At 44.0% G+C, this 22,755-nt stretch overlaps 1 protein-coding gene across 1 annotated transcript in view; it reads left to right on the forward strand.

Annotated features, from left to right (window-relative positions):
* Positions 1-22,755, forward strand: part of IGF1R (insulin like growth factor 1 receptor) — a 312,337-nt gene that overhangs the window by 243,543 nt on the left and 46,039 nt on the right. The window contains exons 4-8 of the mRNA XM_012521759.4: positions 392-540; positions 3,262-3,406; positions 17,538-17,752; positions 19,766-19,892; positions 21,417-21,655. Coding sequence (XP_012377213.2) covers positions 392-540; positions 3,262-3,406; positions 17,538-17,752; positions 19,766-19,892; positions 21,417-21,655 — 875 coding nt within the window. The remainder of the gene's footprint in view (positions 1-391; positions 541-3,261; positions 3,407-17,537; positions 17,753-19,765; positions 19,893-21,416; positions 21,656-22,755) is intronic.

The following is a 22,755-nucleotide window of genomic DNA, read 5'->3' on the forward strand; positions in this document are numbered from 1 at the left end:
CCCAGGCAGGGGCCATGACAGCAGAGAGCTGTTCTCTGGGAGCCCCCAGGTCTTACTTTCTGTAAGGCTCTTTCTCCCACACGGAACCAGCTGGCTCACCAGTCAATGGCCTGTGAGATACACATACTACAGGGATGCATCACATATTTTGTCTGGAACCAGCAACAGGTTTTTCCTTTGGAGCCACTTTCTCCTTTTGGTGGCAATATGAGTAAATTATTCTGGGTGGGCTGGGGATGAGATACCCTGGGACCCCTTGAATGCTTTAAGATGAACTTTTTGTAAATGTGTACTGTAAAAACAACAGCTAAATTAAAAGTTTTACAGGTTTTTACATGAAAGAGAAGGACTCAGTTCTCTGTGTTTTGGGTTGGTTCTTTATCTCCAACAGTATGTACTGCATCCCTTGTGAAGGTCCTTGCCCCAAAGTATGTGAGGAAGAAAAGAAAACAAAGACCATTGATTCCGTTACTTCTGCTCAGATGCTCCAAGGATGTACCATCTTCAAGGGCAATCTGCTCATTAATATCCGGCGAGGCAGTAAGTATTCCATCCTGCATGCAAGAGATGGCTGGATCCCTTTTTCTTTTGTTGATGTTTTTTCCTGCTCCTCTCCCTGAATCACAAAATACGAGTCTAGAAAAAAAACAATATGATCCATAAGCCTCATGCATGACACCTCTCCTTGGAGTTTCCCTCAGAAACAAAAAACAGATTGAAAAACAATCTGTTTTATAGCCACTGGCATTGCTTTTATATCTGCCTAGAGGGTCATCCCTTATCTTTCTGTGAGTCACATATTGAGCAGGGAGATGCATTTGATGCACACAAACCCCAGTACAGACTGACAGACCAGAGGTATGGCCCAGCAGACTCCAGCTGTAGCCAAATCCAAGCATCTTTAGTCCAAAGGGTTTTGGTTGCTTGGTGGATATATTGAGGAAATGGGGAAAAGGGAAGAGTTTAGTGATAGCATTTAAAAATTTTACATCTAAAAGTGTAGTTGCCTCCAGATTTACTTCCGAGAGCCAAAGAGAGATACAAATATGTCACCATATATTTTAAGATTTTTGTCTTACCCCTATAGGCTCCCCATTATTTGCAATAAATAGCCTTCCTGGTAAGTTGTTTTTAAATTTCATTTTCATTTCTGATCTTTACTTGCTAAGTGTTTCTAATAATGTTGCCTTAAATTCTCCACCACTGGGACCACTTGGTCAAGGCACTGATAGTTTTATCAGATAGAATAAATATAGTAAAAAGACCTTGAAGTTGACAAGAATTTTTTATATGTCCTTTTGGGGAGACTTTTTTTTTAACAGTTCAAAAAAATGACTAATTCATTTTTTCTGTGAAATTTATTTTTCCTTATTGTTAAATGAGAGGACTATATTTTTGTGGTTTAGACAGGGATAGCAGAAATAAGCATTTGCTTAATTCTTTTGAATTTTTTGACATTCTTGTTTTTCACCACCCCTATCCTCCACCCCTAGACAACAAAGGATATTTTGTGTCCACACAGCTAGAACTTCCTTACCCTCACAGTGCTTCTAAAGTTTTATTCTTTTTGCTCTACTACACTTCTTAATTCATTTTTAATTTTATCGTCCCTAGAACATCCCTTTTAAGTGCCTAATCTTTCTTTTTTAAATCTTTGATCTGTGAATTTAAGACACGGCAAAGTATAATTTGAGAAAAAATTGATGCATATTTATGCATGATAATGAAATGTGTCTTTCAGTTTATGTACAACACAGGAAATGAGGTGGATTTCGGGTGATGAGGCACCCCACTGGAAAGAAGATTCCCTGGCCTTGCCTAAAAGGCATATGTCCTATTACATAAATAAAATTCAGAAGGTCTCCCTTAAAACATCATCTGCAAGCAACCTCTGGTCTTTATAACTCAAATTGCTCCTTAATGTCTCTTGAAAAGCTGATAACCTATACATTAAATGTAGACCCTAACCCTCCAGCAAAGAACCCTTATTCTTATATTTTTGTCAATTTAAAGCAAAATAGAATGTTTTATCAAGTAACTCTTCATGCTTTATATAACAGTAAAATCCCATGAATCAAACTACACCCAATTCATTTTAGTATGTTATAGTTTTTTTTTTAAAGATTTATTTCTTTTTATTTGTTTCTCTCCCCTTCCCACCCTCACTTGTCTGCTCTCTGTGTCCATTTGCTGTGCATTCTTCTATCCTTCTATCCTTATCAGTGGCACCGGGAATCTGTGTTTCTTTTTGTTGCATCATCTTGTTGTGTCATCTCTCTGTGTGTGCGGTGCCATTCTTGAGCAGGCTGCACTTACTTTCATGCTGGGCAGCTCTCCTTACAGGGGCATTCCTTGCACATGGGGCTCCCCTACGTGGGGGACACCCCTGCATGGCATGACACTCCTTGCGCGCATCAGCACTGCGCATGGGCCAGCTCCACATGGGTCAAGAAGGCCCGGGATTTGAACCGCAGACCTCCCATGTGGTAGGCAGACACCCTATCCATGGGGCCAAGTCTGCTTCTCTTGTTATAGTTTTGACATAAGTTGAACCGAAGTTTATTTTTTTTTAATTTTAGTAATATAAAAAGGTAGGTTAAACAAGATTAAAAGAAAAAAAACTGTAGATATACCATGTTGTTTTAATGTATGTTTTAACAGCTGTTTTCCAACTAGTTTTTATTGGTAAAGATAATTCATGTACATTATAGAAAACTTAGCACAGAAAAGAATTTCTAAAATCCCTTACCGATAGCCATAGTTAACATTTTGGTGTATTTCCTTCCAGTCTTAGTAAGATGGAATATTTAAATATAGATTCCTGTATCTTAGGAACTAGCATTGAAATGCAACAAAGGTAATTCCATTATATGTGACCAAGAAAATGTTGTTTATTTAATCCTAACTTTATACTGTGGAGGCAGTACCCTTTGTTGACAGAGCATGTTAAAAGACATTTCCCTGGATTTGTCAGCCTTGGCTAATTGACAGTCTGGTATTTATGATTTTATATTCTGTAAATCAGCTTACCCAGCCTCCTAGAAACACCTCCAGGTGGCCCTCAGGCCCTGACTTGGGAGTGGTTGTTGAAGGCCAAGTCCAGGTAAGCACATTTTCAAAAGGGAAGGCCCTCGACTAGGACCTTGAGCGTCTCAGACAAGCACCACTGGAACAAGACTCGCTACTTGCTCTCCATATGTGGTTTTAAGAAACAAAGGATGTCACCCTTCTCTTTAGTCACACTGTCCCTTCTGGATTTAGATAACATTGCCTCGGAGCTGGAGAACTTCATGGGGCTCATTGAGGTGGTGACAGGCTATGTGAAGATACGCCACTCCCATGCGTTGGTCTCCTTGTCCTTCTTAAAAAACCTGCGCCAGATTTTAGGAGAAGAGCAGCTCGAAGGGTAAGTGCTCCAAATTCCACAAGCTCTCATTTTACAGAAGAAATTATGTGCTTTTAAAATTCTATATTACTAAGGTAAGAGGTGACAGTAAGGGGGGGGTTGCCTGGTCAGAGCCCTGTCAGAACAAAGGGAGTCTTGGGGAGAGCCATGGGTCTCTGTCTTTAAAACTGTGCTGTTTTAGAAAAAGGAAATTTTTTGTGGGGTAGCATATATATATATATATAACTAAAATTTGCCATTTTAACCATTTGTAAGTGTTCAATTTACAATGCTGTGGAACCATCCCCACCTTCCATTATCAAAACTTACTCATCACCCCAAACAGAAACTCAGTACCCATTAAACAGTAACTCCCCATTCCTCCTCCCCAACCCCCAGTAACCTGTAATCTACTTTCTGTCTCTATGAATTTGCCTATTCTATATAACTCATATAAGAGGAATCATACCATATGTGTCCTTTTGAGTCTAGCTTACCTCACTCAACATGACGTCTTCAAGGTCCAACCACATTGTAACATGCACCCAGAAAGCCATTCCATTTCATGGCCATTTACTGTTCCATTGTATAGATACACCACATTGTGTTTATCCGTTCATTTGTTGGTGGGCACTTGGGTTGTTTACACATTTCAGCTATTCTGAATGATGCTGCTCTGAACAGCGGTATACAAATTTCCATTCAATTCCCTGCTTTTAGTTCTTTAGGGAAATGGAATTGCCAGGTCAGATGGTAATTCTGTGTTTAACTTTTTGAGGAACTGCCAAACAGCTTGGAAAATGGAGAGTTTTGGGTTTTTACTCCATAGTGACCCATCAGTCAGGGGAGCATGGCTGATGGTGGTCAGTGAAACAGCAGTTGGGGATGCTGTTGGGGCTCATTCTGCCCAGGGTGCCAGGAATCCCCCCAACGTGCGTACCTCCTAGTGAGATCATTTACATGACTCTTATCTGTCTCGGGATAGTGTACTCTACTTTGTGAAAAAAAAAAAACATTCCAGGTTTTTAAAGCATATTGGAACATAGATTTGGAGGAGTGTGGATAATCCTTTGTGTTATAAAGAAATCTTGGTTCACAAAATTGCCTTTATTGATTAGCTTATAGGATCTCCACTCTTGATAAATTTTTTGCCATCTGCAGAGATGTGCTATGTGAGCAGGGTTGTAAAATAATGGTGGGCTCTTCACCAGAGGATAAAACTTATGTTTATTGCATGCACAGTTTCCTTTTAGGAACCATGGTACTTTTGTATATGTGCTTTTCTCTTCTCCTTGCCCCTTTTCAATGTAGCTCTTGCCAGGCTTTAAGCTAACATTTTGAAATAAAAGGAGACTTATTAATGAGTGAATTTTGGGAAATAATTCACGGGGGAAAGAAAGAGGTGGGAAGGTCCTGGGAAAGGTTGTCCTTGTTGATTTATCTGCCCTGACTGGATAAAGTTACCTCATAAGGGTTTCTTTACAGCCCTCCCCATTTTTCTCAGGCTAACTCTTGGTGAGTCTTAAATTCTTAAAATTCCATCATCTGATATAGCTAAAGAGAGAAAGGACAGCTCTTCATTCCACCCTTCAGTCCTCCCCACTGGGAACAGTGATTCTTTGAGAAACTTCTTTCTCATTGCAAATCTAGGAAGGCTGCCCCTGTGCCCAGTCCCAGAGTATCTCAGGTCATTTGCATGGTGAGTGTGAGGTGGCAGTGATTGTTTGGTGTATTACATTTTAAAATTCCAGCTCCTTTTTATTCCCTCCAAGTAGTGTTTGTGTTGGTGGTATCCCCAGCGTTGGTGTCAGCACTTCTGCTTTGTCATATTGGTATCTCTCAAGTTTTCCTGCTGCTTAAGGAGACACATTTCTTTTTCTCAGGCTAAGTTAGTGGTAGGCATAGAGGTAAAAGCTGAGAAGAGAATTTAATTCAATTTTTAGTTTTTTAATATATTTTTTTATTTGAGAACTTTTTAAATTTTATTTTATTTCTTTCTTTCTCCTTCCCCTCCCCGCCCCCCCCCCCCCCCCCCGGCCGGTTGTCTGCTCTTTGTGTCCATTCGCTGTGTGTTCTTCTGTGTCTGCTTGTATTCTTGTCAGCAGCAGCCAGAATCTGTGTCTCTTTTTTTGCATCATCTTGCTGTGTCAGCTCTCCGAGATGGGGGACACCCCTGCGTGGCACGGCACTCCTTGTGTGCATCAGCACTACGCATGGGCCAGCTCATCTGTGGTAGGTTGGACGCTCTGTCCATTGAGCCAAATCCGCTTCCCTATTAGAGAACTTATGAGCTTACGGAACAGTTATGTATAACATGTAGACTTCCCATACATCACCCCTCCACTGACATCTTATATTGTTGTGGAATATTTGTTACAGATTATGAAAGAACATCATCACACTATTACCACTAATTATGGTCCATAGCATACACTGGTATATTTTTTCCATACACCCCCTATTAGTATCATTATGTGTTAGTATTGTACATTTTTAATAGTCGATGAGAGAGCACTCATATTTGTAATGTTAACCACATTCCATCTTCTACCACATGGTTCACTGTGACATACAGTCCCACACCTTGTACAGTCTATCCAAAGTGTACACTCAGTGGCTCCCACTTTTATCACAGTTATGCAGTCATCACCTCAATAAGTTTTTTAATGTTTTCCTTAGTCTAAAAGAAAAAATCCCATACACCCCTAGTATTGACCCTTAGCATTGATATAGTACTTATTTTGACATTGATGCAGGCATATTACAATATTGCTGTTAACTGTATGTAGTCCATTAGTTACATTAATTGTATTTTTCCCATGCATCCCCCTATTCTCACCATCTTGTAATAGTGACATACATTTGTTCTAGTTCACAGAAGAACATTCTTCTGTTTGTGCTACTAACAACAATCCTAGTCCACCTCTGGGTTTAGTTCATTTTTATTAGGAATCATTACATGATGTGATTACATCCTAGTTTTGTGTTAACCAAAAGTATATGCACTTAAAGATAGTTGAAATAAATCCTGATTTTTAGTGGCAAGGATATTTATGATTTATTTCTCATTATCTGAAATTTTATAAAACCTGAAGTATCAGTGGGACCTTTTTTAAGGATGGGTGTTACTGCTCAGGTATTTTAGGAGGTTTCACAGGTAAGCTTGGGCCCCTGCCCTTCTTCAGGGTGAGAGGAAGGCAAATGGGCCTCAGGTTTTCACAGCCTGCTCCTGGTCACCAACCCCTGGGAGGATACTGGGTTCCCACCTTTTGTTCTGCCTGCTGTTTTCTCTCTAGCCAGGTTTCTTGGGAATCTTGCCTCTGGGGATGCCTATTGTTCTCTCTCCTACCAAAAGGGATAGTTCATCTTCACCCCATCATCCCACAAGCTAGCTGTGTTCCAGGTGTTTCCCTTCTTAGCGTTAGGAACAGAATTAGGCCCTGCTCTTTTACCTACTCCCACTCCCTCCTTCTGCAACAGGGTTCTTAACCATTTTTGTTCCATGGACCCCTTTGCCAGTCAGGTGAAAACCACGGGTTATTATTTAACATACAGGGAAGCAGACTTGGCCTAGTGGTTAGGGCATCCGTCTACCACATGGGAGGTCCGCGGTTCAAACCCTGGGCCTCCTTGACCAGTGTGGAGCTGGCCCATGTGCAGTGCTGTTGCGCGCAGGGAGTGCCGTGCCATGCAGGGGTGTCCCCGTGTAGGGGAGCCCCATGCGCAAGAGGAGAGCCGCCCAGCGCGAAAGAAAGTGCAGCCTGCCCAAGAATGGTGCCGCACACACGGAGAGCTGACACAACAAGATGACGCAACAGAAAGAAACACGATTCCTGTGCTGTTGACAACAACAGAAGCTGACAAAGAAAAACACGCAGCAAATAGACACAGAGAACAGACAACTGGGGCGGGAAATAAATAAATAAATAAATAAATAAATAAATAAATACAGCATACCCACACCAACACATCCCCACAAGAATGATGTGGTTTGTGTGTTTTTTAATTTAAATTTAAGCATATTGACCCCTTGTTAAGAACCCCTGATCTGCAAGAAGGAAAGGGTCAGAGGAAGGAAGAGAAAAAAGGAATATAAGAGATAAAGGTCATCAGTGCAAAGCAGAACTTGCAAAGTACCCCTGGAATCTGCCGGGGTGTGTGAAAAGGAGTCACATATCTGATCGAAAAGATCAGACAGGCTTCCAAGAAGAGGTGGCATTTGAGATGGGCCTTGAAGAGTTTCTGGAAACACTTGGAAAGCAAAGGGTAAAGAAAGGCAGTTCAGGTAAGGGCAGCAGGAGCAAAGGTGATGAGTTGGGGCATCCTGGGACCTGTTTGGCAAGTAACGCTGGAGAGGTAGGTGGTACTAGAATTACATAAAGCATTACACACCTGAGTGTCAAGGTTATAATTTAGGTAAGTAATGGAATATATTCAGCGTTTTTGAGTATAATGGAATTGTCTGCATGCTTTTGGTTTAAGCCAAGATAACCCTTATCCCAGTGTTCCCAAACTTTGTGGCACATTAAATTTACCTGGGGAGCTTTTGAAAAAATTCTGATGCCCAAGTTTCCTTCCATCCTAATTAAATCATAATGTTTAGGGGTAGGACTTTTGTATCAGTGGGTTTTTTTTTTATGTGTTTCGTTTTTGTTTTTAAGATTCTTAGGTGATTCTAATGTGTAGTAAAGATTGGGAACCACAGCTTTATCCCTTTATTTCTTCTCATATGTGTATCTCCATATGCCTATCGATTGTTTTCCTAAATATTTTCTTGTCCCAATACTGCCTCCAGTGTACTATATTTCTTGAAACTCTCTTATAGCCAATGAGAACATAAATGTTTCCATTTGGTGCAATAGGATGAAAGATTTTTAGCCCTTCTGTTTTGATCGAGAGCAGAAAAATGGAAAGAGCAGAGGTCCTTCACACATCTGACTACCTTCGGCTCTCCAAAATGTACCCAAGATCTGCCTCAGAAGTCTCCCCAGCAGCCCAGACCATCGGCATCAAATCCAGAGCATGAAAATCAGACATTCTACCTAGGGGAGAACTCTCTATTCCTTACTCAGTGCCTCTTCCCTCTCTATTTGAGCCAATGTTGTAATTTGAGTATATCACACCAGAGTAGAGAGCAGGGCCTTTACCAAAGACCAGGACACAGCTGGCCCCGCACAGTCTTCAGCTTACCCAGAAAAAGATGGGTAGCCAGGGCGCCTTGAGCTATCACTTCCCCTGTACAGTGTGATCTATTTCTAGAGTAATGACCTCTGGCATTAAGAAAACCAAGGTTCTTCTACTTTTTGAGGAGGAAATGAATTTTGTAATGCATCTATCAAGTTTTCTATAAAATGGTTCATTTTTAAGTCCTTGAATAAGAGTTATTTCCGTTATCTGGGAAATTCCTATGTGTGGAAAACCTTGTTTTCTGATGGTATCAGATGAGTAAGAGACTAAAATCTCAGATTCTTGAGTGGTTGGACTCAAGAATCAACCCTTTGCAAGGACTGTTGCCCTGCAAAGGGTAAAAATACAGGGAGATGTTTGAGATAGTGGAGGTGGTAGGTTATAAGAACTGAAATTATTAGAGGCACTTGGGCATCTGTCTGCTCATGTCTTTACCACTTGGCCTTGAAACACTCAGCTTTATTCTACCTGCTTACAGCTCTGAGATTAGGCTGAATTATGCTGTGCTTTCACACTTCTCTGGTACTTTTAAAAAATATATTAAGAAAATAAAAAAACACCCTACAGACTGGGAGAAAATATTTGCATAACACCTGTCTGATGAAGGGCTTAATCCAAAATATGTAAAGAATACTTAAAACTCAATAATAAGAAAATAAATAATTTAAAAAATGGGCAAAAGAGCTAAGCAGACACCTCACCAAAGAATATATACAGGTGGTAGATAAGCATATGAAAGATGCTTAATATTATATTTGATTACGGAATTTAAAATTAAAAAATGAGATGTCACTACATACGTATTAGAATAGCTAAAATCAATCATCTGATGCTGTTGGGGATGTGGAATAACAGAAACTCATTATTTGCTGGAGGGGATACAAAATGGTACATCCACTTTGAAAAATAGTTTGGCAGTTTCTTACAAAGCCAAACATAAGCTTACCATATGATCTAGCAGTGTACTCTTAAGTATCCAAAGGAGTTGAAAACTTACATCCACTCAAACGCCTACACACAAATGTTTATACCAGTTTTATTCATAATAGCAGAAGCAACCAAGATGCCCTTCCATAGGTGAATGGATAAATTAAACTGGGCACATCCATACAAGGGAATATTAGCCATAATCTGTACTCCCTCCCCATGCAGATGGCTTTGAATGACCACCAAGAACTGGTGGAAACGTTTTTCTCAAAGCTCCAGAAAACAGTTAAAAGACTGCAGTAACAGGGTGAGCACCAAATCAAGAAAAAGGCTACTTAAGAGTGGTAGGCTCTAGTAGCACCCTGGTTGGACCCTGTCTCGCCCTTCACCTTCTCAGCCCATAGCACTTCCAGTGCATATCTTGTTCTGAGGGAGGAGTGAAACCCTCGTGCACACATCAGAAGCATGTATCTGGCCAAATCTGATGCATAGTGGGCTGAGGTACTTGTGGCTCCCTGAGCACTCCTAAAGAGCACTGTGGAGAGCAGTCCGGTTGTACCGCTCAGAGCAAGGGATTGTAGGCTGTCGGACATACAGCGCAGTGTCCAAGGAAACTGTTTCCTAGGGAAGAAGGGACATTCCTACATGGTGGGCTTAGATCCATAGAACATGCCCAAGATAAGACATTTATGCAGAAAGGATAAGGGAGGTCCCCACCCCTTGACCTGGAGCTATTCTCCAAACTCACTGTATAGGTAAACCCTGAAGGAGAGCAAGTCACAGGTCAATTGTCAAAGACTGGGAAAAGGTGTTTCCTTTTTTCTTTTTTGTTGTTGCTGGGTTTTTTTGGATTTTTGTTGTTGTTGTTGTTGTTGTTGTCGTTAGCTCCTGACATTCAAGGAAAACTCTGTTATAATACTAGCTGGAGGGCGGTGGACGTGGCCCAGTGGTTAGGGCGGCTGTCTACCACATGGGAGGTCCGCAGTTCAAACCTTGGGCCTCCTTGACCCATGTGGAGCTGGCCCATGCACAGCGCTGATGCGCGCAAGGAGTGCCGTGCCACGCAGGGGTGTCCCCCGCATAGGGGAGCCCCACGCGCAAGGAGTGCACTCCGTAAGGAGAGCAGCCCAGCGCAAAAGAAAGTGCAGCCGTGCCGCTGACAACAACAGAAGCGGACAAAGATGACGCAGCAGATAGACACAGAGAACAAACAACCGGGATAGGGGTGGGGGAAGGGGAGAGAAATAAATAAATAAATCTAAAAAAAAAACAAAAACACTAGCTGAATACAAACTGAAGGAACAGATGCTTTAGACACTAAATTCCAGCAATAATGTTAAAATACCAAAATTTCCAGGTTTCAACAAAAGATTATAAAGCATTCAAAGAAACTGGAAGTGATGGTCCAGGCAAAGGAGGAGATTAAAGCATTAGAAACCATCAATGAGGAGGACCAGACCTGGGACATTCCAGACAAAGATTTTTTAAAAAATGATCCTAAAGGTGCTGAAGGAGCTAAAGGAAAACATGAACAAAAAGCTAAAGGAAGTCAGGCAAACTATAGATGAATATAAAGAGAATATCAATAAGAAGATGGAAATTATGAAAAGAACCCAACAGAGCTGATAACCACAGTAATAGAAATTTAAAATTCCCTAGTGTGGTTCAACAGCAGATTGGAGCTAGCAGAAGAAAAAAATCATTGAACTTGCAAATGACTGAAATCATCCAATTGGAGAAGCAGAAAGAAAGAAGAAAAAGTGAAGATAAGTGGGCGGAGCATAAAGAACCCTTGGGCACAATCAAACATACCAATAGACACATTGTAGGAGTCCCAGGAGAAGAAAGAAAGGGGCAGAGAGACTATTCAAAGCAATAATGGCTGAAAACTTCCCAGATTTAATGATGTACTTTAATACACACATCCAAGATGCTCAGTGAACTCTGAACAGGATAAACTCTAACAGATCCATACTGTATCATGTTATAATCAAACTGTCAAATGCCAAAGATAAAGAGAGAATTCTGAGAGTTGCAAGAGAGAAGTCACATGTCACAAATTAGGGAGCCTCAGAAAACTTCAGTGCTCATTTCTCATTGGAAATCAATGAGGCAAGAAGACAGCAGAAAGACATATTTAAAGTGCTGACAGGGAAACGGACTTTGGCCCAGCGGTTAGGGCGTCCGTCTACCATATGGGAGGTCCGCGGTTCAAACCCCGGCCTCCTTGACCCGTGTGGAGCTGGCCATGCGCAGTGCTGATGCGCGCAAGGAGTGCCCTGCCACGCAAGGGTGTCCCCCGCGTGGGGGAGCCCCCACGCGCAAGGAGTGCGCCCGTGAGGAAAGCCGCCCAGCGTGAAAAGAAAGTGCAGCCTGCCCAGGAATGGTGCCGCCCACACTTCCTGTGCCGCTGACGACAACAGAAGCGGACAAAGAAACAAAAAGCAGACAAAGAAACAAGACGCAACAAATAGACACCAAGAACAGACAACCAGGGGAGGGGGGGAAATTAAATAAATAAATAAATAAATAAATAAATAAATAAATAAATAAATAAATAAATAAAAGAAAATGCAATTTAAAAATAAATAAATAAATAAAAATAAAGTGCTGACATAAAAAAAATTACCAACCAAGAATTCTATATCCAGCAAAACAGTCTTTCAAAAATGAGCGAGGAATCAAGATAGCCCCAAATAAACAAAAGCTAAGGAAATTCATGACCACTAGACCAGCCCTACAAGAAATGCTAAAGGGAGTTCTGCAGGTTGTAAGGAATGGACACTAGACAAATGACTGAAGCCACTTGAAAAAATAAAGATCTCCGATAAAGATAATGACATGGGAAAATATGTACACCAGTATTGTTGTGTTTTTGAGTTGTAACTCCACTTTTTACTTCCTACAGGCTCTAAAAGGCAAATGCATAAAACATAATGATAAATCAATGGTTTTGGACTCGTATAAATATGTAATTTGTGACAAGAACTACGTAAAGATGGGGGATAGAGGAGTACAGGAAAATAATAGTTTATATATGCTATTGGAATTGTTAAGTTGATATTAAAGCAAACAAGATTGTTACAGATTTGGGATGTTCAATTTAAGCCTCATGGTAACCACAAAAGAAAATATCAGGGAAGCAGACTTGGCCCAATGGATAGGGCATCCGCCTACCACATGGGAGGTCGGTGGTTCAAACCCCAGGCCTCCTTGACCTGTGTGGAGCTGGCCCATGCGCAGTGCTGATGCACGCAAGGAGTGCCGTGCCACGCAGGGGTGTCCCCTGTGTGGGGGAGCCCCATGTGCAAGGAGAGCCGCCCAGCATGAAAAAAGTGCAGCCTGCCCAGGAGTGGTGCTGCACACATGGAGAGCTGATGCAGATGATGATGTAACAAAAAGAGACAGAGATTCCCAGTGCCGCTGACAAGAATACAAAGAGACACAGAATACACAGCGAATGGACACAGAAAGCAGACAACGGGGGGGGGGGGGGGGGGGCGGTAGGAAGGGGAGAGAAATAAATAAAAAATAAATCTTTAAAAAAGTAATAATAATAAGGAGTGAACTTCCTCATGCATGTGACAGCATGGGTGACCCTCAAAAATACTCAGCTAAATATTAAGTATTTTTATAAAAAGCCAGACAGAAAGCTACACATTGTATGACTCCATTAATATGTAATTTCTATAAAAATCAAAATTATAGACACAGAAAACAGATCAGTGGTAGCTGGGGATGGGAGCAGGGGTTGACCACAAACAGGCAAGAGGGAAATTTCATGGTAATGGAAATGTTCTGGACCTGAACAGTGGCAATAGTTGGACAGCTCTTTAAATTTACTGAAGCTCATGGCACTGTATACTTGGAAGGAGTGAATTTTTGGTAGGTAAATAAAGCTGTCTTTTAACGCTCAAAACAAAGAGGAAACTTTTTTTTAGTGTTTCCATGGCACCTGGTGCTATTGGAGAGAAATTCTGCCTTGGTTGAACCCCCAGGGTTAATATAAATATTGGATTTGGGGAAGCCCAGATACAATGTGGAGGAGTCCGTTTGCAGATTGGAGAGAGGGAGCATTTATATCCGTTGATTCCTGTGAATCTGGAGACAGCCCCAGTGTGCTGGACTCAGATGCCCCCTAGAGACAGCCTTTCAGAGGCAGTTTCTCCCTGGAGAAATGAAAGGGGATTGGCTGACTGGCTGTGTGCAGACTTTCTTTCTCAGTATGTCAGCAAGTGCTCAAAAGGGGGAATGTCCCTTCTCACCCCTGTGGGCTGAAGACCTTGGGCTCAGCCCCGTTTATCCAGGGACCCCTTTCCTGTCTTCCCAGCCTTTGCTTAGAGGACACTTACGGGAGCTCTTTAAGGTCCACTGTATTGTTTGATAATTAGCACATTCGATTCTTCAAACTTCCCATGATGCCAGAAGAGAAGGAAAAGATGTCTCCAGTTTGCAGTTCACAACATCCAGCCAAACAAATGCCTTGTCCAGAGTTGTTACTTCATAAGTGGCAGGGATGAGGCTCAAACCCATCTGATCTCTGGATTCCCAAATGTAATGCTCTGAACCCAGCGCCCGGGACTAGCTTCTACATTCTGTTCAGATCCATGGTGGTCCACCTTCTATTCCTTCCCTACCCTCACGGCTTTTGTGGTGATGAGAAGTGCAGCCAAGAGGTAAGACAGTTCAGAGGTTGTAGCCATGCTGGGGATGGTGGGTTGTGTAATCTGTGCTGGGCATTTCAAATATCGATGCAGTTGATATACAGCGGCCCTGCAGAAGGCCAACAGCCATTCCCCAAGAAAGAGAGGCCTACCCAAATATGGATGCAAAAGAACAAGTTAATTTTTAAAACTATCCTTTGAATGTAAAGGCAATGAGCTTAGAAACAATTAGGAAATAACATTTACTGACAAATTTACTTAAATAACTATTTCCTCCAGGAAACCATGAAAATTTAAGTGTAGTTTAAACATGAATTGAGTGGCGGGTTTTGAAGATCTACATATAAGTCTTTGGCCATATCTTAATCTCACCTACTTCATGGAAGTAATTTGGGGGGCAGCCAGGACCCCAGAGTGGGGTTTAAAAGACAACAGCAGTATAAGTAGTATAAACAGGCAGCTTATGGATGGCTTTATTTTATGTTATTTTTTAGGAGATACCAGAGATCCAACTCGGGACCTCATATGTGGGAAGCAGGTGCTCAACCACCTGAGCTGCATCTATTCCCCTTGATTATTATTTTGATGAGGGTTTTATTATTATTTTTGCTTAGCTTATGCATCTCCATAATGTTGGACTTTATTGATCTTGATATCCTGGCTCTCAGCCTTCTCAAGGTTGTAAAAAATGTTTGTGTTTACTGTAAAAAGATAATCTAACTTTTCAAAGTGATTAATCAAATACACAGGATTTCAGTATGTCTGCCATTCATTTGTCAAATTCCTGACTTATAATTCATGCTTCCTCCCATGGGGAGAAGAATGTTTTGTTCAGAAGGTATTTTCGGCACCATTCTGTTCCCTGCTGGTGAAATTAGTTTACTAAAAGAGGCCTCACCCTGGGGTTGAGACTGAAGTTTGACCTGGTTAATTGGCCCTTACTTTACTTTAGGAGATGCTGTCTCATGGGGCTAACTCAGGTACCTGGGGGTGACTGGACCCATGGAGGGCAGGTGGACATTGCAGAGTCCTCTGCGGAGCATGACTTGTTCCGCAGACAAGGATGTGGGCTTATGACGGGACATCTGTTTCCTCCTGTCACCTGCCTCCTTGACTAATGCCCACTTCCCAGCAACATCCCCTGCCAAGGGCCTGGCCATGAGAGGGGAGTAGAAGAGGAGGGTGTCTGCTCACAGAAGGTAGATCTGATCACACTGGGACCTAGTGCCGTCCTGATACAACCTTGAGGGTAGGGTCTGCCTCTTAGAGGCAGATCTGACCATGCTGTGTCCTGGTTTCTCCAGACACGCAGCCTGGAATGGGGTCTGCAGGGCTGCAGAAGGCAGATCTGACCCTGCGGAGTCCTGGTGCCTCCCTTGGTTGCATATACTGTGTCTGGATTCATTTTGACAGGGTCTTATATTCCTTTTCCAAGAGATATTGACTTAGGGAGATACGGAGAGTGGTAGAGATTTTTGCCTTGCAGGTTTTTGCCCCCGAATTTGGTGGTCATTCATGTGTAAAGAGGCTTAGCTGTGGGTTTGTGCTGAGCCTGGGTTGGTTTCTGAGGAGCTGTCCTTGAACTCGCTTTCGATGGTTTGCTGAGTTCCTGCCCAGGCCTTTGGGGCACGTGGGCTTTGGACTGGTAGGTGGATTTCGGCTCTGTGACTCCTTCTGGGCACTTCAGCCTTGCCCTTTAAAGCTGACAAGGAGCTCAGATGCCACCTGTTCAAACCCTTGTCCTATCAGTGAGTAAACAGGGGTGTAAAAAGCACTCAGTGACCTGCCTGTGGGCACACAGCTCATTTAGGTAGTTTCTGGTCCTGGATCCCATCTCTGAACTCCATCCTGATCTGAGAGGAAAACTCCCTCGTAAATTCCCAGAGAAATGTCACGGGTCTGCTTGGCAGCATGCGAAGCGCCACTCGTGTTTCATTCCGAATGAGACTCTGGCTAAGGACTGAACAGGTGGTTAAAGGTCCCCATGTGGACATAAATGAAGACCTTCCCAGGAGCCCAGGCACAGGACCGCCCAGGGGACACCGCCTCCGGGGCAGAAGCTGGTTCAGGCTCATGTTTTGTTCCGGCTGTGCTGGTTGTGGAAGGAGGACCGGGTCCTTTCTGCTCTACATGATTGCATGGTGGATTTGTGAACAAATCGTAGGCCTAATTCAAAGTGCTGCCCCAGCCCTAAACTCAGTTTCCTAGGAAGTATGTGAATGAGCCCCACAAAGAAGCTGAGGTGGGCAAGCAGGATGAGGAGAAGGAGGTCTGTGGGGAGCCAGGCCTCCAGCGCAGAGGACGTGGACTGCAGCGGGGACCTTCCGGCTTTGCTCCGGGTAACAAGAGAGAGGGGCAGTGTGCAAGGAGCTTTCTCCAAACCCCAGGCTGTAGCTGTCTGCTCTTGCTTCCCCCACCTGTGGATTTCTCCTGATGCCAGGCAGGACAGCTTGGGGTTGCTGCTGCTGTGCACTCTCACGGGGGGCGTGGCAGGGGGATGACAGAACTGGTTTTGGCTCATTTGGACTCCAGCCCTTCAGTGGAGCGCAGCATCCCTTAGCCCAGCTCTTCTCAGAATGTGGTCCGAAGACCAGCAGGGTCAGAAGTACATGGGAACTTGTTGGAAATGCAGGTTCTTGGTCCAACCCAGACCTGCTGAGTCAGAAACTCGGCTTTCCAGGTGTTGGTGATATATGCTAAACTTTGAGAAAGACTGTGAGAGACCCTAAAGTCACTGCTGCCTAGGTGGGTGGCCCAGGGAGACAGCCCTCTGGAGGCGCTTTATCTCCCATCCCCCACCTTCTCCTCGAGGACCCGAAGCAGGGGCTCTCCTGGATGAGAGGGGTAAGCGGTCCCAGCACTGGCCCTCCCCTGGATCTGTCTCTCTGCCCGGGTCTGTCCTGTCTCCTGCCCCTTCATACTCTCCTGATTGAGCCACACGGGGGATTCACTCACAAGGATAATGGGAGACTTTCCACAGCAAATATGTGAGCTATTCCGGTTGGATAGCAGAGCGTGTCTGTTCTCCCTTGTGCTGATTTCAGGTGCATTATACCTACGCCATTCTGAGAAAAATAACCACAGGCATTGCTGGGGAATGAGTGGAGCAACATCCTCCAGTGTGAGACACGTTACTGGCGTTGCTAATTGAGGTCATAAAATTAATTAGCATCTTATCGATTTCAGCATGTCATTCTTCAGTCAGTCTGTTGCCATCGTTAAGGGCGACTCTCCATTCTTTACATGTTAATAACGAGGTCTGCTGCTGGCAAGGGGAGCGACCTCCCGAAGGGGAGCTGTGCTGGACGGCCCACAGGCTGGGGGTGGGCAGTGCACGGGAGCCAGTCCACTGATGATTATTTCCGTCCTTGCAGGAATTATTCCTTCTACGTCCTTGACAACCAGAACTTGCAGCAGCTCTGGGACTGGGACCACCACAACCTGACCATCAAGGCGGGGAAAATGTACTTCGCCTTCAATCCCAAATTGTGTGTTTCCGAAATCTACCGCATGGAGGAAGTGACAGGGACTAAAGGGCGCCAGAGCAAAGGGGACATAAACACCAGGAACAACGGAGAAAGAGCCTCCTGTGAGTGGGCTGCGTTCTCATGCCCGGCCCGTTGGGGAAAGCTGCTTCCATCGCTCCCCCTCCTTGTCATACTTAGGGGTGGGGGTCGCTAGGCCACCTTACCTCACACTTTCCTCGTACATACGTATCTTCGAAGTCAACAGCGGAGCAGGCTTATGACCGATTTGTATTGACACATTTTCCTTAGCATCTGTGTAAATTTTAAACACTTATAGAGAGGTTCTGACTCAGATTTTAACGGGCTGCATATGCCACACACAGCATTAGACGTCCTTTCAGGCAGAGAGGGAGATTATTGTTCAAAGAGCCAGGACTGCAGAGGTCCTGGGAGCAAGCTCGGCCCTCTCTGTCCCAGATGGTCTAGGTGAGAGGCCTGTGGGCTGGAAGAGCCCGGCCCTGCGCCCACCCCACCCACTTCCCCCCCACAGGCGCAGCCTCCTCCTTGGTCCCACCCCAACAGGAAGCATGGAATGAGACTGCATCCCTAAGTGGCACTGCTTTTTAATATAATTATTATATGTGTGTATGTGCATTATAAATATAACCTTGTACTGGTTATGTAACTTTTACTTTAAAGCCTCATATCTTTGATACAAAATTGCATTTTTCACCTGTCCCTATATATAAAATATTTTTTTAAAATGCCATGGCTCTGTTTGGCTAGGTAGGGTTACGAAAGTAAATGAACCTTCTCTCTGCCATTGGCTTTTAATAAGGAAAGGATATTAGAAGAAAGAGAGTAATTTATATGATCAGGGGTGATTTGCACATATATACAATTGGAGAGGAGGCTCTGCTAAACAATTAGCATTTGGCTTTCATTTGTTTTTCTGGAGCTGGGATTTACCTGGTAGACCCAGCCTGGTAGTGTGCTCCAGAAAAGTTTATGAGAAAAGAAATCTGACGCAGAGCTGGAAAGCGTCTTTAAACCCTGGGACACCCCACCCTCACCCACTGCCTCCTTCCCACCGAAACCACTGTAAGCAGAACATTTTCAAGGTGTTTTTTTCCTTAGAGTAAGTCAAATCTTTACTACTGAAGACATTTGTTTTCCTTGGAAAACTAGGACATGGTTTTCTCTCCAAATACCACGTTAACAGGAATGCTGCCACGTTTGCCTCACCTCCAAGCACATGATATCCCCAAGATTTCTTATCCGCCAACTGCCTCTAGGGTCTCTGTTTCACCTCCTGAGTTGGAGTGGGATCTAGGCAGATAGTGGTCAAGGTCAACTCATAGGGTCTTCTAGGGTGGGCAGTTGGGTGTCGCATCACAGGTTCTTCCCCAGCTCCCATGGTTGGTTGAATTTGGTCTGAAAACGAGGGGGCTTAGAGCAGGGTCCCTGCAGGACCTCTCCAGAGAAGGCATATAAAACGTGTATGGAGCAGAGAAGGCTTCCACAAGTGAAATCATTCTTGTCCATTCTTAATTCATTCCTGGTTGTCTGTCAGTGCTAGTTACAGACGTCAAAGTAGTTACTATGCCTTCCAGTTTGTTACCAAGCTTAGGCCAAGATAAAGAGTCTGTCTGTGGCAAACTCAATCAATCATCTGTCTTTGGTTGCACAGGAGCAGTCAGATATCCATAACTCCAAAACAGATGCCATAACGTCTCTAAGAAGATTTTCTTAAGGATTTACTCTCACCATACCTGGGCCGCCTTTGGTAGCCAGTGCTGTAGGGATTTGGCAGAAAGATAAGGCTACCTTTTTCACTGAAGTAGTCCGATTTAGTTTAGGAGACGAGTGGCATATTCACTTCCAATTCCCTTGGCAAGTAGGCAGCACATTTTGACTGTCAAGGTGACAAACCCTGTGAAGCTCTCCATGTAGTAGAACGCACAGGCTCTTAGTAGAAATATGAAAGCCACGTAGGAACCCCAGAAAGGGACTTGGTGTCATGTACACTAGCTTTGGAGAAGAGATAGGTAGTCCAAGGACAGGTAGCTTCCACAGACTTGTGGGGGGAAATGACCCTGACCTCTTTCCCTCGTGGACGTGCCTCTGTGTCCCAGGTGAAAGTGATGTCCTGCATTTCACCTCTACCACCACGGGGAAGAATCGGATTATCATCACCTGGCACCGCTACCGGCCTCCTGACTACAGGGATCTCATCAGCTTCACCGTTTACTACAAGGAAGCGTGAGTGTCTGCCTTGTGTCCTTTGTTGACAGGGCTGTGGAAAGCCCCCGTTCCTAGTGTTGTGTTGTTGGCTGAACAGAGGATGCAGGGAGTCAGCAGAGTGCCTGAGGAGGGGAGAGAGTCCCCACTTCGTCCTCAAGTACCCTCTCCACTGTCACAGGATGTGCGTTACCACTAGTGACCGCTACAAAAGGGACCATACTAGCTGGAGGCATCCCGTGTTTAGTGGGTAATTAGAGATGTTTGAATTAAGTAAACCCAAAAGGGAAAGGCTTGTTTTCTGAGAATAAGGGCAGGCCTGTCTTCTGTAAGTGGTGATGGTGGACGTGATTGGACTCTTCCCATCCTCACTCCAGGAACACCCCGGCATGTGCAGTTCTCGGAGGTGGCCCCCTGGACTGGATCCTCTTCTTACTCCTGTCACTATATCTGTGGGTGTCTCCCAAGGTGTGACCTTCTGCCCCAGATCATGAGTTCTCCAAACGAGGGAGGATAGAGGGACCATCTTCACACCTGGATCTTCTTCCAAAATCTACTGGGTAGCTTTTCTGGTGCCACCAGATCATACTCACCTGCCTAAACACCCATTACTTATCCCTCCAGGCTGTACCTCCTTTGAGTCTCCCTCATCCTTCCTTTGCCTCCAGTCACCCTCCTCACCCAGCCCCCTTTTTAGCACCATCAGTCTTTGCTGGGTGCTTGGCTTCTGCAGAGCAGAAAGAGGTCTTGCCAATTGCGGATTCTTGTACCTCTCCCCCTGCTAGAGTAGGACCCCTGGACAGGGCCATATAATGAGAAAAAGGGGCTTGGGAGTGCTACACATTCGGCTTTCTTCTGTGTGGGAGTCACTTCTGGTCTCCCATCCTAACAGAAGCAGGGTTCTGCTGATGTCTGTATCAGAAGCCAGTGGCTGCTAGGCCTTTCACCCTATCAGTGTGGAACCCCTGCTGAGCCACACGTCTGTTCCAAATACGACAATCTCCTTGATCGTCTTGCTGATGCTTTGACAGAGTTGGCTGAGAATATTACCAAAGAGTTGATGCTAATTTCTGAGACAATTCTGAGACACTCCACATTTGAATATTAGAAGATACTTAAGCATCAGAATCGTTTGTGAGCAAATTAGATTCTAGAAGTTACTTTGGTTTTTCTTTCTCCAAAAGTTATTCTTTATCAATTATCTGATGTTTGCACTGAATGGCTTCTTGTTTTTTCTTAACGGTGAAATGTGACCTTAAAAGAGGCCACAACAAGAAGAGAGGAAAATACCATTTACATATATATTCTTAAGGAGCATCATTCTTAACTTCCTGAGGCAGAGTTTTCAAGTCTTGTGGTAACAGTGGTGAAACCAGAAGTCAAGTTGCTTAATTTCAGTCTTCTATAAAAATAGCATTGATTATTGGTTTTTGTTTAGAATTCTTGTTATAGTGTGATACACCAGGCCCTCAGGAAAGGTTCTTGAGAGCTTCAACATCAGAGCCTTAAAATATTGTCTTGAGTTTTTTTTCGGTTGTCTTTTAGGCCCTTTAAAAACGTAACAGAGTATGACGGGCAGGACGCCTGCGGGTCCAATAGCTGGAACATGGTGGACGTGGATCTCCCCCCGAAGAAGGATGTGGACCCTGGCATTTTTCTGCAAGGCCTGAAGCCCTGGACGCAGTATGCTGTCTACGTCAAGGCAGTGACTCTCACCATGGTTGAGAACGACCACATCCGCGGGGCCAAGAGCGAGATCCTATACATTCGCACCAACGCGTCAGGTATCCATGCTTGCTGAGCCCCAACACCCTGCGCCATCGTTAGCTTATGGCCTCTGCTTAAGGGCAGATGCAGTTGTAGGGAGAGCTGCGAAATGTGCTTGTCATCTCCTCGCTCTGTCCTGAACTGTAGTATTCTGCCTCTTACATGTCTTTCATGTGCGTGTGTAATACTCTTTCTCATTCTTTCTGCCCCTCCTAACAGCACAGGCTCTTTCCGGGCCTTTTCTGGAGTCAGGACCCTCTCCCATTTTCTCTCTTTTCTGAGCACAGGTTCTTCAGAGTGCTGAGTTGGTTTCGTTGGAAAGCCTAGCCAGGACACAGCCCTCTCTGGCTGCCCTTCTTGTTTGTTTTGATATTTGAACCTCTAGGAACTGAAACTATGGCGAGCAGTGTTCCAGCCACCTCCCGTGGCTCATTGGTTCTCCAGCTTCGAGCTGTAGTGGCTTGGGCTGCCAGAAGGTCGGCAGAGTTGAAAAACTGCAGACATAGTGTATTGTGGCGGTCAGAGTAGTCACTGACGGGAAATGGTCTTCCTCCTCTCTTTATCTTCATACCATGCACGTCATGTCTGAACTCTAGCATCGGGAGATAATGAAAACAACTGTGTATATTTTCCACGTGGAGGAAAACCAGTGCAGAAGTGGATACAAGGGAACACACTTCAGTTTTAAAGACACTGATAAACATTCTTTGAGGATAGCCATTGCTATAGTGGGTGAGGTGCTTTAAATCACCCAAGTACAAGTGGCAGAGAGGGTAAGGAAAAATAGTTAAGGAGAAAACCTTTTGCTCATGCATGCCTCCTTTCTCCCCTCCTCCTCCCTTCCATTACTGTCACCCTGTAAAGCAGACACAATCACATCAGTGACTCTAAAGTGTTTATAGAAGTAAAGATGGCACATGCCTTTGATCTTGGGGGTAGTAGCAGAGGCTCAGATGCAACAGAATAAGTGGTTATCTGAATTTTCGAAGTAACCCTTCCCAGCCATTCATTATAGCAAGTTCAGGAAAAAATAGAAATCTCTTCTTATTACTGCAAAATCCTAAGATATCTATTTCCTTGTCCCAAAGATGGAAAACGAAGCGCTGTACAAATTGAG

Source organism: Dasypus novemcinctus, chromosome 3, assembly GCF_030445035.2.
Source record: "Dasypus novemcinctus isolate mDasNov1 chromosome 3, mDasNov1.1.hap2, whole genome shotgun sequence".
Taxonomy (NCBI): Eukaryota; Metazoa; Chordata; class Mammalia; order Cingulata; family Dasypodidae; genus Dasypus; species Dasypus novemcinctus.